The 17,268-nt window shown below is 41.0% G+C and overlaps 1 protein-coding gene across 1 annotated transcript; it reads left to right on the top strand.

Annotated features, from left to right (window-relative positions):
* The first annotated feature begins 1,205 nt into the window (after positions 1–1,205).
* spryd3 (SPRY domain containing 3) lies at positions 1,206–16,276 on the top strand. Its single transcript, XM_080461567.1, has 11 exons — positions 1,206–1,320; positions 3,010–3,156; positions 3,592–3,667; positions 8,254–8,378; positions 9,044–9,176; positions 9,982–10,170; positions 12,821–12,970; positions 14,623–14,680; positions 15,257–15,376; positions 15,467–15,588; positions 15,676–16,276. The coding sequence occupies exons 2-11, from the start codon at positions 3,029–3,031 to the stop codon at positions 15,808–15,810; spliced, it is 1,236 nt and encodes a 411-aa protein (XP_080317693.1). The 5' UTR covers positions 1,206–1,320; positions 3,010–3,028; the 3' UTR covers positions 15,811–16,276.
* Positions 16,277–17,268: the final 992 nt, after the last annotated feature.

Consider the following 17,268-nt stretch of genomic DNA (forward strand, 5'->3'; position numbering starts at 1 on the left):
CTGCTGTTATGGGCACAGAATTTTGAATGACCAAAAAAAAAATAGTTTTTAAAAAAGATATTGGTTGTATCTCTGACTATTAAATGTTTCCACAAAGAATTACACTCTGATAAAAGATTTATTCCTAAAAGTTCTATAAAGGGTCAAATGCATCTGTGACAGATGCACAGCTGGGTAACGTACCAAACAATCGCTCAGCATTTCAGTCTCTAAGGTGGTGACATATTTTTCTTTTTTCTTCCCCGATTTCCCCAAAGGAAAGAAGTTCTCTGCAATCTTAACTGGAGCATCTTTTCAGCACTCTCAAAGCAGAATTCCTCTGTCTCTTTAAAAGTTGCAGCAATTCAATGCTGAGTGAAAGTTGCTTCACAGACTTGAAGGGCTTATTTTTAAAATATTACACAATTAATTCCCTCCAAACTTATTGGTCTTATAAACAATTTAGTCTTTTTAGGATTGATACTTATGTCACAGCACCACTTGTGATTTTGACTTTTAGTGGTAACAGAAATATAGTTTTTACATTTTTGAGACGTTCAGGTGCCCTGCTATGTGAAATAACATGTGACGTCAGAAGAGGTAAGCAGGGCAAGGCAAGTTTATTTATAGAGCACTATTCAAACACATGGCAATTTACAGTGCTTTACAAAGAAAGAAATTAAACGACATATAGAATAAAAGAAATGTATTAAAGCTTTAGAGGAAATGAAAGAAATGCATTAAAACAAATAATGAAGAAAAGTATATTAAATAAGGTAAAAGATTTCTTAAGATAAGTTTAATAAAGTAATAAGAATGTTTTAAGTCTTGATTTAAAAGAAGTGAGTGTCAGCGGTCTTCAGGTGTTTAGGGAGTTTGTTCCACAGGTGAGCGTAGGAACTAAAAGCCGGTTCACCTTGTTTATTTCTGACTCTAGGAACACTGAGTAAACCTCCTGAGGACCCCAGAGGTCTGGGGGTTTTATATTCTACCAAGTACATCTGAGATGTAACGCGGTAAATAAATTATTCTAAAATAGCAAAGCTAAACCTGATTGCAGATACAATCGGCTGAATCATAATGTCGAGGGCGATATTTTTCTAATTTTGAGTGTGACATTCTGGTTTTCCTTCTTTCAGGAACAAGATGGATGTTTTCGAAAACAAACGAAAACCACGCGGCAACGCGCAGGTTAAAGGCTCCTCGCGGGGGCCATGCTCTAATCTGATTGGTCGCGGAGGCGGGACTTCCGGCGGGGCAGGTTGGATGCAAAGTGACAGACTTCACCGTCTTAAAACTGGAAGAAAACACGAAGGACGACGCGTTACAAGTTATAAACCAGTAAGCAGTTAACATAAGACAGAAACGCTTTGACTAGTGTGTGTCCGGCCTAGAATAAATCAGGATTTTGGGGTAAAACGAGTCGCGGAGCGCGGTAATGTTAAAAGCAGCTAGCCGGCCGAAGCCGGCGGTGCGTTCAAGACAGACTCGGAAATTGGAAAACCGGGAAGTTGCTAAGCGCTAAACGGATTAAACTGAAATGTCTTTTCATTAATCAAAATATTGTTGATGATTTTATTGTATACAGTCATCTTTATTTTATTATTAACACCGCAACCAAGAAACCATTAACAACACTTAGTATGGTGGTTGTATCTTATTTTATACAGATTGATTTGTGTCATCTCATCCGTGTAAAAATACACCTGTGATTTAGGTCAACAAATAAACAACAAACCTTCGTGAAAAGGTGCTTTCAACTGTTTCACCCTGTATTCTCTAAGGTTACATAACATTAGATACAAGTACAGTAGAGGTGTGGCTTAGAACATTAAAACGATCAGCTCATTGACTGAAGACTGTGAAAATCACAATGAATGAATCGTTTAAACGAAGTAGAACCTCAAGTTAATAAACAAAGCACAACAACAACTATACTGTGCTCATCTTCAAGGTTGGAGGCCTTCCCATTTTGCTCCAAAAGTTTTATTTGGGAAAATTAGCAATTTGGTGGATATTAGAGAACTTTAGTGTGTGATTCCAACCATTTAATAACTTTTTAGATATCTGACTAAAGACGTGAGGATTGGATAAAATGACCTTTAACCACAGCCCAACTCTCCCGATTTAATAAATTACAATATCTTTATTCAGATCTTGGGAAAGGTGACAGAGTCTGAGTTCCTCCCATGCATGGGAATTATCAAAAGAACCAGACTATTCTTCAAGTCCCAGTTAATATTGGGTGAAAGACACTAAAGGGAGACACTTGATCATAACAAAGCCAATGTAGCTGGGGACTAGTATTCACTTCTGTGTGTTGTCAGCACGGTCCAGGTCTTTGCTTGTCCTAGGAATGTGGGGTTAAACAGAAATGGAAAAACACAAACTCCTCGCAGGGAGGGTGTGAAGATCAAATCAAACTGAGGTCCTTGGTGTTGTCAGGCAACAGCAATAATCACGATCTGGTCAAAGATGTTTGTTTTAAGGAGGACTAGTATATTAACCACGATCCCGTTCTGTTCATCTCATAGTTTTCTGAGTGCACTAATGCTTAATTGCTTCTGATGTGTCTTTCTGGTGAAATCAGATTATCAGACTAAGATTTTTCACATTGCAAGATATTTTCCTTAACATCTGTAGAGATTCATAGGCAACGCAAAGGATAATCTTCTCGTGCTGGTTGTATGCTTTTAATTAAAAATATGGTAATATCGCATGCATACTTATTTCATCATTTCAATTTGTCCATTGCTCAATTCAGTTCTTAAATTCTGTGTTTTAACATAATGAATGCTTCCCCCCGCCACCCCACCCCCTATACAAAACTCAATCATCTGAACCCCAGATGTTTTTTTGCTGCTCTGCAGAGCGGCAGTCCACAACTAGAGAACCACTGATTTAAATTACGTTAGAAAATGATACAGCAGCATGACGCACATAAAACGTTGTGTCCATAGAGTTTATTCAAAGAAATGTTTATTTATTAACTAATTATTTTTTGGATGAAATGTGCTTTTTGTGTCCTAGACTGTAATGATTTTCAGACATGGACGACAGAAACCTTCATCATCGCTTCATGAACTGGAGGAGACGAATTCGAGACATACATGAAGTGCGAGTCATCCGTTACCGGGAGAGGCTCAAAAAGATGCAGCGAGTAGGAGACATACTCAGGTAACAACAAAGAACAATACCACCTGAAGAGGTGGTAGAGGGGGGGAAAAAAAACTAGTGATGTGCAGATTCTTACCAAATTGTTTTTGGATCCAGTCTCATGATAAAATATCGGTATTTACATTGTAGGTACTATGTTAGATAAATGTGTGTGTTTTTATTACATTGTTTAGGTCCTTGTTCCTGCTGCTGTGCATAATTACTTGTTTTTCCACGTGTCATTAATGATGCTGATACGACTGTATAAATGTCTCAAACAAGCAGGTGTCCCTGATCGTCATGATTTTTGAAGCTGAGATAAACCATACGAATGATTACTATTCAGTGCTTTTGCTCTTCACTAGCAGAAACTAATTTGTCATCTTGTCTTTTTTTTTTTTTTTACTTATCAGTGTCACATTTTGTCCTCATTTGGATGTTTTTCCTCCTTTCCAGGTATCATGGAAACTCAGATGAGGTCGGCTGTTTTGTGGCCGGCAGATCGTTGTCGAGAAGAAATCGCTACTTTGAGGTAAGAGTTCATGGCCTGAACTTAATCCAGGATTCTCCCATCAATATTATATATCTCAAATTGTGCTTTGATCTTAATTTTTTAATTATATTTTGTTTCTTCACTGCCAACATTCTATTTATTGATATAACAGGTATTTTGTATGCCAACAAAGATCATCAGTTAAAGTTAAAGAAGTCTCCTGCAGTTATAAGCTGGGCTGTTGTCATATTTTGACAGTTCAACACTGTTCTGAAAGCTTTTAGCTCCCACAGTTATGACCTTTACAGCAGACTGAAGTGATTTAATAACTCACACAGTTCTCACACTATTCACTGCAGACCAAAGAAATGAAAAGTTATGAGAGCTCATAGATATGTTTTATGGACCAGTATGTTGTATGTAAGAGTTTTTCCCATTGCCACACGAGCTGTATAGGAGATGGAGGATTATTTATGCCATTGCACACTGGGAAGTTGTGATAGGCATTATGTATACACATTACTTGTTTTATCAGAAAATGATCACCACAAATGGCTTATAATGTATATTAAAATATTTTTTATATGGCTACAAAGCTCAGAAATATTCAGTAGATATTCTACAGTGAAAGTGATCTTGAGCAGTTACATCAGTGTATTTTATTATTTACTGTTAAAGAGTAATATAGTCAGTATGATATGCGGGAATTATACACTGAAAAAAAAAAGCAAACCTACAAATATTTGCATGACCACTTAAATGCAAAACAAAATAACTCGGAATTGATTTTGTAATATGATAATCAATGTAGTGATTTTTGTAAATAAATGTGTACGTTGAATTGCACTGTTGGTAATACAGTTCGGCAAAACCAAATGGGAGGTAACTTTAACATCTTTTTAGAAGATTAAAATAAAATCTACATACACCTGTGAAAAACATCCATCAACTGGATAAAGTCAAAACAGCAGCTTCTCAATGTTTGACATGTGCTTTATATATATATATATATATATATATATATGCTTTATCTACTAAGAGTTCCTCTTTAAAATAAGAAAACACGGTCGTGTATTTTGAATTGGTTTGATTTTTTTTATACTATTTCTCGTGGACCACAAACAAAATGTCTGGGTAAATACAGTCTGCTTATTATTTGTAGCTAATGATTATTTTTAGTCGCAGTTATTCAATGTGAACACAAGCGGAACTTGTGTTGCTTAAAGCTATTTGTTGGATCTTTGTCTCCGAGGCATCCAAAAGTATGCAGTATCATACAGCGTCAAAATCTGTGCATGTCAGGAGAAAGATGGCCAAATGTGCAGCTATGACTCATTAGCAGTCGTTCATTAATATTTGAGGTATTCATTTCTCAGCAGTTTGGTGGGTACTGTTTTCTGGAGGAATTCTGCCGCGTTCCCTGTAGCTGCATTTCATCTCAACCACTGAATATAAGAAATTAGAAGCAGAGCATCAGTCACCTCTTTAGCCATCAGCTCCCCTCATCCGCTGACTGCGCCGAGTGTGTGGGAGTTTCAATGGCATCACAGCAAATCCACTTCAGTACTCTCGACTGCACCCACCTGTGTGGATGTGTCTGTATGTGTCCTTCATTGTGCATGAAGGAAACAGCCTCCACCCTGTGTTGAGAGCAGACCTCACAAGTCATCATGCTTACAGATCTGCTTGTCTTCATCTTCTTGAGTCATGATGAGAAAGACACCCTGTCAACTCCTGGGAATCGCATGTAGTTGAAAAACAAAGCTGTTTTAACTTGGAAATAGATTTGTGGAATCACTTGGCGGGGCCTTTGTAGAATTGTGTGCTGGAACAAGGCATACAGTAAAGGTTGAAGCCAAAGCTGATTCTTAAGAGTCGTGCACCAGATGCCAAGAAATGCACAACACTTTTCCCTCTGCATACTAAGCAGATTGGTCACACCACACTGCCCCTGTCCCTCAAACACCTTTTTCATTGTTCAGACAGTTTAGAGAGAGCGGCATCAGCCACTGCATGTGTGCCATTCACACAGAATATAGAGGATTTTACCAACTTGACATCTTGGTAATTACTTCAATGGCAGTTTATGGATTTCACATGAGCGCTCACATATAAAAGCCTCAGGTTTGAAAATTGGTTTATGATTCCCCTTCCAAACCAACGTTTATGCTCATGTTTCTATCTGCCTCATTTTATGATCAGTATCTTTTAACTTGTGCTGTTAAGTCTGTGCTCCATGGCAATAGAAATATATATCATGACACTGTTTGTTGCTACAAGGTTGAAATGCACAAGCTTGGAGTTGATTGGATTTGAGATTCTGTCCATTTTGATCTATTCCAACTAATTAGTAAAATGTTATTTACCCACTTCAGCTCCGTAATTTCTATAGAAAGGTTTAGTGCAGCTGCACACACAGTAATGTTTTAAGTGGCGCCGTTGACCTGCTGGATCTGGAGATTCAGCTTTCCTGGCCCAAACAAATTGTTTCCCAAATCAGACACAGGTCGCTATGAATCAAACACGGTCTGTTTATTTCACAATGTGGGGACTCTGGATACAGTTCTGCACAAACATCCCAGGCCGGTGGCGGTTGCAGAATAAGTCGTGTTTGAACTTGCCTAACAAACACATCCTGCCTGTTCTGACGTAGCGAAATAGTAACTATCCCCAATCTTTAAACCTGCGTGTGTTACATCCTTCTGACTCAATTCGTGGGAGTTGTGAAGGATGAAGGGCGGGGGGAAAACCATTTGCGAAAAGAAAAAAAACCCCGGTACTGAACAATAAATGATTGTCAGGAGCATGGCCGATGGTCGGTGCGATAGCAAATTTGAGGCTTCACCTTCCTGTTAGGCACTGAGACAGAAAACAGACGTACAGTATTACTTCTAGCTTTGTGGAGAACAGTGTTGAGGTCATGGGAAAGCACTTTAAAGTTTCCCCTTCTCCTTGCTCTGCATTTGCCAGAAATGCGCCAATTGCATTGCGTCCACGTTGGCCTCCCGAGGGCTGATGTCATCTGGTCAGCATGCAGTTATGATAACAGCGGCGCGGGAGAGCTTTTTTACTGGAGGGCCTAGACTTTGAACGGCTGTGTGAGCTTGCGCCATAAAGATACCACACAATTTGGAGTTGGATTGAAGACGTTATTGAGTGGTAGGAGGTTTTCCTGTAAAGAAAACAGATCTTCAGTTGGGGAAAATGATAATAATGACATATGATTTAATTGTGTGCTTCATGCTGTCATCCTCTCTTGACTCATTCTATCAGTTATAACTGTCGTTACGAAGAAGCCCAGAGATCCCGCTGCTGTCTGCAGGTATTCAAGAAGGAGCCAAAAGACAGTCAGAACCTCTGTTTCTCATAACGTTATGGGATAAAGTAGTGCATTACTCAAAAGCCAGTATTTATGCCAGTGGTGCAGTGGTAGTTCTGAATATTTATTATTATAGCGTCGATATCCCAGTTACAGTTTCTGAAGTTTTAGTGAGCGTGTTGCCCATTACTTTGGAAGTACACAAAAACATTTGCTCCTCCTTGAGAGAGCTGTCTGTTGCTGCTTCTTCTTGTCATTAGTGCATAAATTAATATATTTCCAAAACAGGTGGTACGCTGACTTTTGCTTGTCTGCTGGAAATTACAACCCCCTCGTGGGAGCATGTGTAGTTGAGTGCTTGCACTTGAAAATCCTGCATAATATTAACAAATACGGATTGACTCAAACGGAACGAAAAAATGTGTGGGCAGCGGTCCATTTCCTGACTGACTGATGTAACTTCAGCTGAACTTTGAGTTGTCAGACTGACCCACACACTGCTGAGAGCTGAACTGTCTTTTCCAAGTCACGAGTTATTTTCAGTAATTAGTCATTCACAGTAATTAGCATTTTCATTGTTCAACACTGTAACAGAGTGAATACACTTTGTGAACGATGTATACTATCTTCAAGCTCACATGAACTTCTTTTTATGTGCGTGGTTAATGTTTGCTGGCTCAGACAGCGGTGTCTCTCATCACATGTCGCTTAAGGACCAACACACTCATGGCTGCACGTCTGAAAACACTTTTTTTTTTTACTGGGTAGTTTTTGAGTGGGAGCACACTCGAATAAAGTCCTTTTTTGTCTGTTCAAACCTCAGGCAGACGTGGCCTGTAAATGATGAGTACTGTGTTTGAGCACGAGTACTGGAAATGTGCATGTTTTTTAAAATTCATGACAATGAGTGACTCAGCCATGTCTGACAGCATCCACCAGAAGATAAGACATACATCAATGTCCTTCACCCCCTACTGAACCCTCCTGTGTCTGATCTCTGCTGATACAGTCTCACCATATTAAAGTCTCTCCCATGTGATAATGAGCAATTTATTACCTGTCTCATTAAAAAAAAAAAAAAAAAAAACAGGCGGCTCTTAATTCCAGTCTGGTGTTCACAGGGGAAGAATATTATTACACTCATTTAGAAAAAATATGAAATCACAGCTTCTGACTGTTTTTCGGTCCTCATGTCTTCCTGGTGTTGATCTAAAGAAATCCTCATGATTAAAATCTGAAACAAGTGTGCAACTTTCAACAACAAAAAAGAGATTTCCACTGGGATTTTTGTTTTTAATCTTTTCAGGTGACTATCAGGGACACAGGAGTGAGGGGAATGATTGCTGTCGGTTTGGTGCCTCAGCTCTACAAACTGGACCATCAGCCAGGCTGGCTCCCGCAGTCTGTGGCTTTTCATGCTGATGACGGCAAGTACGTGAAGCTGACTTCCGACATGCAGCGGGCTAATGGAGATAACTTTTGCTTGGGTAGTTTCCGCTCACACCTGATGAACCACTGAAAAAGTTTATTGGGAAAAGTTTTTCGAGGTACTCTACGTCAGGATCTGGATGAACATTTGAGTGGCTGTGCATTTGTTTTCAACAAAGCTGTTATGATACAACAAAGCTGGGATTCCCTGTGTTTTGAGTGCTCTACCTGGAGTGCCTCTCTCCTTTCCTATAAGAGTGCTGTAAGATAATGTGACATTGTGGCACGTCAACTCACTGAGAAACGAACCGTAGAGAAGCATTGGACGATATTCCACCAAGATAAATTAGCACTTTTTCAAGAAACAAATGTAACATCATTATCTTTGATTTGTATTTTCTGTCTCATTAGTGCTTTGACAGTAATGAAGTGACAGTAAATATGAAAGAAATGAGGTGTTTTATTTTTTTTAACAAGACAGATTCAGCAGCAAAGTCGCTCATTGTGTACAGTTTATTTGTATGTTATTGTGCTCAAGGATTTTCCTGAGTGTCCTTGTGTTGTTAAAAAAAAAAAAAATCTTCACAATGCGGTAGCAAACTTCACAAGGTCTTTCAACTTATCAGTTCTTCCGCCATCCTCATCCTCATCCTCTTGTCCTTCATCAGGCTGTATAACGGCAAAACCGTAGGACAGCAGTTCGGTCCAAAATGCTGCACAGGGGACAAGATTGGTTGTGGAATATCCCTGGACCCTGACAATGGACAGCTCACAGTGTTTTTCACCCGGAATGGGAGTGAAGTAAGTATTTCCTTTTATAAAGTATTGTGAGCTGTGGATTTATCGGACAATCTTGAGTTTAGGCAAATGAGCTCAAGTATTTAGCGATTTGTGCCGCGCATCAAAGGCTTCATGAATCGCCGCCAGAGGCTCATCGCTTTGCAGCCGAAGTCGCTTGTTTATGTCGTACTTCTCCTCGCCTCCTCCAAACTGGCGAAGTAAAATCTGTTATTGTGGGGAAGCTTTCGTGCGGGGCTGCCACCTCCTCAGGACTGCAGCGCAGAGGTAAAGATTTATGGTTTGGTTTAAAAAGACCTGAGGTGAGGTTCCAAAACATTTAATGTAGAGAACCCTTGTGGGGTTTTCTTTTTGTTTGTTTTTTTAATCAAACTAGCCCAACCATGTGTATATCTTGTACTGTGCTGTAGGGGATGTAGCTGATCCAGTTGTCCACCTATTGCACTGACTTTTTCAGAATAAACCCTGTTGTTTTGAGTGAAATGCCAACTACCACTTCAAACACGTTCAACCCTGGACCCTCCCTTTTGATCAAGTCTTGTTTAATAAAGGAATTTAATAAAAAAAAAAAATAATAATTGTGATGACTCACTCCGCTACAAAATTGCTTCAGTATTTCTGGAACAAAAAGTTTTTGGTCTAATAGAGATTTTCAATAATGTGGCGTGGATGAAGATTTTACCCTCAATATAAGACAACCACACTTTTTACTTAGGTTTTTTTTTAAGGACTGGATGTCTCCGAGTCGTCGGGTTGCCACATCGCTGCTACTTTCCTTGAATTCCATTGTGTCTGCTTGTGTGTTCAGGTCGGCAGTGTGGAGATGGCGGACCCTCCCGACGCTCTGTACCCTGCAGTAGGGATGCACTCGCTTGGGGAGGAAGTGTTGCTGAACCTTAACGCTGAATGGGGGCCGGAGGAGGACGATGGACAAATGATTGTAGACAGTCATGAAGAGGACTGGAGCCGTCTCCATGACGTGAAGGTGACTGGAACGGTGAGTCCTTCGGCAGCTTTTGTGAGTCCAGATGGAGCCGAGCGAAATCTGATAAATTCTCTCAAGTGAGTCATTTCAGTCGGTGTTGGCTGGGTGGAAAAAAAAAAAGAAAAGAAAAAAGGTCTTTGTTGGAATAAAAGAGAACAGATCTCACCAGGCCACTCCAGCCTGCTTCTCATTTGTGATTGAGAATAACAGCTCAGGGCTACATTAACCATGACAATAATAAGGCACCTAAATCTCCAGCCATTGTTGAATTGTGAGTCATGTAGACTCGAGACCTGGATAAGTTGGAAAAAGGATCGGGTAAAAATACTTTGTGTCGGGTCCCGATAAAGCGATTGTAAGTATGCTTTTCAACACTTCGTCATGAGTCAGACAATATTATTAAAGAGCAATGGGAAATTAGTGACGCTTGTAACGATAAGGTACACACCCAAGTCCTGACGTGTGCAGACATTCACCAGGTTTGCCCCCAAACGGCTCAGCTTGGACTGGTGATTTGGGAAATTTTCAAACTGTTATCGTGTGGTAAATATGAAAGAAGAGTCTGAGTGTTGCTGATAAGTGGTGGATCTGAGTAAACGACACAGTCCGATAAATCCATATTGGACTCAGTCGAGGTGTTCTCTAAGCGACGTTAACTGTCACTCCGAGAATCTGTTGCCATGAAACTCTTATGTTCAGGTGAGATTATTCTGGTTATTGTTTATTGTCTCCTGGTGGAAATGTATTATGTTGTAATTAGTAACAGCGGTTCGTATTCTAACATGAAGAGGGACTGATGGATAAGAGCTTCAGATCAATTCCTGGTTATGCCTCTCAGCTGCTTAACAATTGAGCCTCTGCTCTCAACCCACCTAAGGGTTGTTGTTTTTCCCCACAAACGAAAGTTAAAAGGAAGTCTATGAAAGAGATGGAAATTTGAGAAAAAAAAATCTCAAAAATAATTATACGATAATTAATGTTCTGGTCGACGATCTAATATCATTAAATCCTATAGTCGACAAATAAACGTACGCCGTTTACAGATTAGTGAGAGATTGAATATTCGGTTTGATTTAGTTAGGCGAGACACATTTACAACCTTGAAGCAGCTGCACACCATTTGAAGTGATGTGAATATCCTGACGAAATCAAGCTGTGAGTAGATAAAACTCTTGGTTTAACGAATGCGAGAGCAGGCTGCCTCCGGTCCATTTTACATCCCCACTAAGATGAGTAGGTGATTCTTCTGGAGGCAGAATTGACAGACAAGTCGTTGAAGCAGAAAAAATACTGACGACTGAAAATAGAATTTTCACAAGAGAACTTTATGCCTCATAAAAAAAAGAAAACCATGAAGACCAACCAGGCAAGTGGAGAACCATTTTGATAATGAGCTGTAAGTCATGTAGTTTCACTCACATGGTCATATTATGTTTTTATCTGCTGCTCTGCCGACATTGTGGACGGTCTCCCTGGGAGTGGATTTAATTGGCTGTGTTGATTTCTCCTGGTGCCTGTAATAAACAGTCATGCCCCCCCCCCCCGTTTCCCTCTGCTGTTCAGCTTCCAAATAGTTCGATGCAGGGGTGAAGAATCAGATCCTGCCCTGATTTTTTTTTTTCCCGGAGCGGAGGGATTGCATGACACTGCAACCTATTTTTCCTTGTGTGATCTTTTTGGGGGGATGACGTGAATAAAACATCAGCTCTCTCATTAGCTGCCAACTTTATCCACCTGAGATGGAGGCACCAGCCATTCCACTGCAGAGTCTGACACGTTTCCACAAGCAGTGAAATGCAGTGTCGTCACTATCGTTTAATTAAACGCTTCCTCCAGTTTCACACCTTTTAACAGGAGTGAACATACTGCCGATAGAGCCGCTGTCTCCTCCGCAGCAAGTCAGGGTTTCAGACCTTGTAAAAGTGAAACGTTGACATTGACAGCCCGGGCTCCGATCTGCGCTCGCTTTATGTTTCCCATTCATTGAGCCAACAAGGTTGTTTGTGGGGGGAAGCTTTTTGTCCTGAATCTGATCTGCTGTCCGAGCTGGTTGCTCACTGCCTGTTCTCTCGTCACAGACGTCATGTTCAATAGTTCCTTCGGGGTGAAATCTCGCTCCAGCTTGGAAACACGAGGGACTCAAACTTTATCTTGTCTTGGTTTGAAGTATTGCTCCATGCTGGCAGGGTTGCAAGAATGCAAAATGAAATGAAAACACTGAAACAACAAACACACTTTGAAAGTTTACAAGTAAAAAAAACTCCACCTATTAATAAAGACTATACCTGATAACTGCATAGTTAAGTATTTACATGTTATTCTTATATTTAGCTTCATACCTCTGGTGACGGCCCTGGCTCACTAAAGTGAGCTAATGTAATGAGATAAACAAAACCTTTTTCACTTGTGACTTCTGCCTCTGAGAGCGGCTGCGAACACTCTAATCCTGATTTGCTGAAACACTGGAGTCGGCAGTTTCTCAAGTTTTTGTCTTTTGGTTTTCTTGGACCCGTACGATCACATTTTTATGATTTTTAAGACGTTTTTACATGATCTGTGGAGATATTTATAAATGAGCATTTGCATACATAAATCACATATTATCCTGACCTCAGCCTCGGGTAGTTGCCCTCTAACCTGCGTTTGTGTTTCCTGTCCACAGCTGCTGGAATACGTCGGCAACGGGAAAAGCATTGTGGACGTGGGATTGGCTCAGGCCCGCCGCCCTCTCAACACACGCTTCCACTACTATGAGCTGGAGATCACAGATGCTGGAGAGAAGTGTTACATCGCCCTGGGGCTGGCGCGCAGGGTATGAGTCCCCCTCCTTTAGTCATGCAGATAATGACCACATGTCACTGATACTAGTATTGGCTGTAATTCACTGTGCACTCTCAGCAGTTAAAGAAATCTCCTCCTTCCATACTCCAGCCCCTCGTCATCGCTCTCCATCATACTGCTCTCACTGTTTCCAGTCTTGGCTGATGGATGACCAAAAGGGGGAAAGCTAACAACAGAATAAATATTGTCTCATTTTAAACCCCACGTCTGGTTTTCCATACAGAGCAGGTCGTTCCTTTTTCCACGCTGATGGAAAAAACTGCCTTCAAGATTGGGGGAAGTGGTGCTGATTGAGGATGAGAAAATCTCACCCAGTTTACAAAGTGTACTGCCCATTTTCAGATCCTCAGTTATGGTACACATAAACAGGAATGATGAAAACAGGAACAGGAGGTCTTCACACCCTAAGGTCCTCTAAGGTGAATCTCCAGTTCAGTTTGGCTCAGTTAAGAGGTATTTAATCCTCAACATTGTTGGCAGGAGATGACGGTCCATAATGTGGAACTATAGTAGGTCAGAGAGAAGACCTGATGAATGTTTACATATCAGAGATGCAGTCTGCTACTTCGCCCTCAGCCTAAATGATCATGAACTCGGTGCACATCCAGTTTCATGTAAACAAAACTCCGTAATGATTTCAAATGTGCCAGTATTTGTGTTACAAAACAAATATATGAGGTGTGCTACAGATGTTTTCTACCAACATGTTCGCTGCTTCTCGTTTTCAGTTATTGGACATTAATTGATTGCGCGTCACTCTAGCGAGGCTTTGCCTGCTGGGATATCGCTCTCAGCTTCGGAGGTGATGGATTATGGCGGCAGACGTTGAGCCCCCGCCTCCCCCCGCCCCCGACTCCTCCACTGTTAGTTACTGTGTGGGCATGTCGTGCCCCCGGGGTCAGACACAGTGGTGAATGGCGCTCTTTCATTTTGCTGATTGTTTCTCGGGAATTGTTTTTCTCTGTGTGTCTGCGGCTTTGGTGGAGCATCATAAATCCATCAAACGGTCATTCCTGAGGTTTTGTTCTGTCCAACGTCATCTCCTGCAAGGCGCATCAGTCTGCTGATGGGAAATCGTACCCGTCTTGTTTTGGGAGTGTTTGTTCTTATTGTGTCGCTTTTCTGTGCACTTTATCTCCTTTGTCCTGTGATACAGTTTCACTTTTACTCTTTCTTACGATCTAGTTTGCCCTGTGTAATGTTCAACTGAGGTTCAGTACATCCATCCAGCTTGTGTAACTTAGTCTCTGTATTTATGTAATCGAGGTGCTGGACCTGATCCCAGCTGACTGGGTGGAGGCGGGGGTACGCTATGGACAGGTTGCCATTCCATCACAGGGCAAACCCAGAGCGGGCAGATTACTCCGACTACAAAATAAGGAGACCGATTTACTTGATGTGTCTGTGTTTGGTCTGTGGAAGGAAACAAGAGTACCAGGTGCATGGAGCAACATGCAAACTCCCACTGGGTTCAAATGGGAACATTCTCACTGCGAGACTTTTTTTTCTGAGATAAACCTTTTCATTTTGTTTTTGAAAAAGAAGGCGAGTAAGACAGGCTGCTTGTGTTCGTTGAAGTTTGCTGTACATTAAGTTATCAACTCGTTTCTCTTTTCTTTTTAGGACTACCCGAAAAATAGACATCCTGGTTGGAGCAGAGGCTCGATAGCGTACCATGCCGGTGAGACCGAGTGCCCAGTTATCTATGACTCAAACTGCTACTGGGCAACAAGAACATCTTTAGTGATTTCTGTGCCTTAAAAATAAAACAAAACTATCATCCAACTCCATACAATTCTGACTGGAATCTCCAGACACAGGCAAAACATAGCAAAAGACAACTTTCCTTTATATGTGACTATGCACTCTAATGTGGGATATTATTATTATTATTATTATTATTATTATTATTGTTATTGTTACTTACAGAGGAAAGTTTGAGTGAAATTACGATCGGAACCTGATTGTGGTATAAATAGTTTATTCTACTTTTTGGTTTTTAGGTATTAAAAATCTTATTTCACTATATTTTGTGCCAATTTTACAGCTATTGTGATAATGACGCTAAACTCCTATTGTGAAACTTTGACAAAAAGTGAAATTGATGTCTGACATTGCAGACACTATCTTTGTTGGATGAAATATATTGAACACAATCAATAATTTGATCATGAGTGATCACAAGTAGCAGATTTTGTGTTTTAAACGTCACATTCACTCATGTATGTTTGATGATGGCCCTCCTCCTCGTTGGCAGACGATGGGAAGTTGTTCCATGGCAGTGGCGCCGGGGACCCGTTTGGGCCGTGCTGCCTTGAAGGCGACATTATGGGCTGCGGGATCATGTTTCCACGTGACTTCAACCTTGACGGTGGAGGTGAATGTCTTCATAATGTTCCGGCTTGCTTCAAAACGCCGCGCTCCTCCGTGCCCCACCTTGAACTGTACGCCTCTTCTTTCCTTCCAGACGACGGTGACGACTGGGACTTGGATGTGGTGTCTAAGCTGGAGCAGGTTCAGAATGACTTGTATGCCAACAATGAAGATGGGATCGAGGAGGGCGAGGACTTAGAGGGGAGGAAGGTCATGGTGAGAAGCTGTCACAATGCAGGAATGTAAAGCTAAGGACTCTCAGACCCTCCGTGCAAATATTCATCTTTTCTCTCGCTTGAACAGGTGTTCTTCACCCGAAATGGGATGGTGGTGGGCCGGAGGGAAGTGTCTCTACCAATCGGAGGCTTCTATCCCACCATCGGTATGATGAGCACGGGGGAGAAGGTCAAAGTGGACCTGCACCCTCTCAGTGGCTGAGCCGCGTGAAAGGAAAGGAAGGCTGAGTGATGAAATCATGGCAAGGACAAATGATTGAGCTCTAGTACATTTTGGAACATTGGGCACTAAAGAATGCCTCCACCTTGCTGAACTCCAAACTGTTTCCTTGAAAGGAGGCCTCGGTGTAAGGGGCCGACTGTGACGCCTCATGCTCTTCAAATCACATCACTTGCTGGCAAAAAAAAAAAAATGTTTTATAGGGAACGATGAAAATTCAGTGTGTTCATGTTGCATTTGTGCCTAAAATGTGTTTTATTATTAAATCATTTTGTACTGTAAGACACTGAAACCAACATGAGGTTTTAGGGCTAAAATACTTTTGACAGTTCAATCACACGGTGTAAAATTAATGAAATGACATGTTAAGCCAAAAAAGGGTCTCGCCAGAATAATGAATGTGAAAATCCAGATAGAACAAATGGAGCCCGTTTGTTATCAGCAATAATGCGTGTGAGAAAAATCCAGAGTGCCAACGTCTCTGCCTGCAGCCACGCTGGGCTCATTATCAGAGCTCGGCTGTACGGCTTCTATTAATGGTGTATTACTGACACTCAGTGGCGGGACTGGTACAAAGTCCTCCGGAGGAACGGCAGCTGCAGCCGCGAGTTCACTCTTGGGGCAAAGTTGAAACACCTAGCTGCTCTGTTCCCGTACGTCCTCCTACACGCGGCCTTGGTTTGTTCTGTGGAAACGCAAAAGAGTTATGCCGTGATTACATGTTCTAAACATTTGTTGAGACGAATCAAAACTAATTGAGGCGTTTCGAAGGGCAGATATTCAAATGAAGGCGAGAGTTCCGTCAGGACGAGCTGTAAGTTTGATTTTATTCTGGATGGTTTTTGAACCTTAATTGCAAATGATGCACTTTCATTAAAACACGCCGGTTATAAACACACAGTACATTTACGAAGAATCAGAGATCAGTAAAGTTCAAAATGACAGGATGAAACAGTGAGTCAGGTGAGTCTGCCGTGTCTCTTTTATTTATTGACAATGCTTTGAATGTTTGTTTTTTTTCCTAATGCAAACATACAGTTTATGGTTTTCATGTCTACTTATACTTATGTCCTCTGAGCACAGTTTTGCTTTTCACAAAAATAAACCCCCCCAAAAAAAAAAACTACAATTGTTTGCATTTAAAGAAAAGTCGGGGCAGTCTCTTGATGAGATTTACAAAACGAAAAATCGGTCTTGTCTGTTGTCTATTTTCTCTTTTGAAAATGGATGTCAGATGTCTCCCCAAAAAAAAAAAAAACATAATTTTTGCTAATATTCACCTCGTAAACCCTTTGAGAAGAATGAAAGACTAAACGCTGCATAGCAGTTAAACGTTTGTGTGAGACTGAAGAGCTGAATGTTGAAAATGAAGCCATACTGAAACCATTGCTCGCTGCTCTCAGGTATATTTGGAAAAACCGTGCATTGTGTCAGTCATTT

Source organism: Lipophrys pholis, assembly GCF_963383615.2.
Source record: "Lipophrys pholis genome assembly, chromosome: 4".
NCBI classification, from domain to species: domain Eukaryota; kingdom Metazoa; phylum Chordata; class Actinopteri; order Blenniiformes; family Blenniidae; genus Lipophrys; species Lipophrys pholis.

Coding starts and splice junctions, on each gene's coding strand:
- spryd3 (XM_080461567.1), top strand. CDS start 3,029: ATGGACGACAGAAACCTTCATCATCGCTTCATGAACTGGAGGAGACGA. Junction 3,668..8,253: donor GAAGAAATCGCTACTTTGAG/GTAAGAGTTCAT, acceptor TAATCTTTTCAG/GTGACTATCAGGGACACAGG. Junction 9,177..9,981: donor TCACCCGGAATGGGAGTGAA/GTAAGTATTTCC, acceptor TTGTGTGTTCAG/GTCGGCAGTGTGGAGATGGC.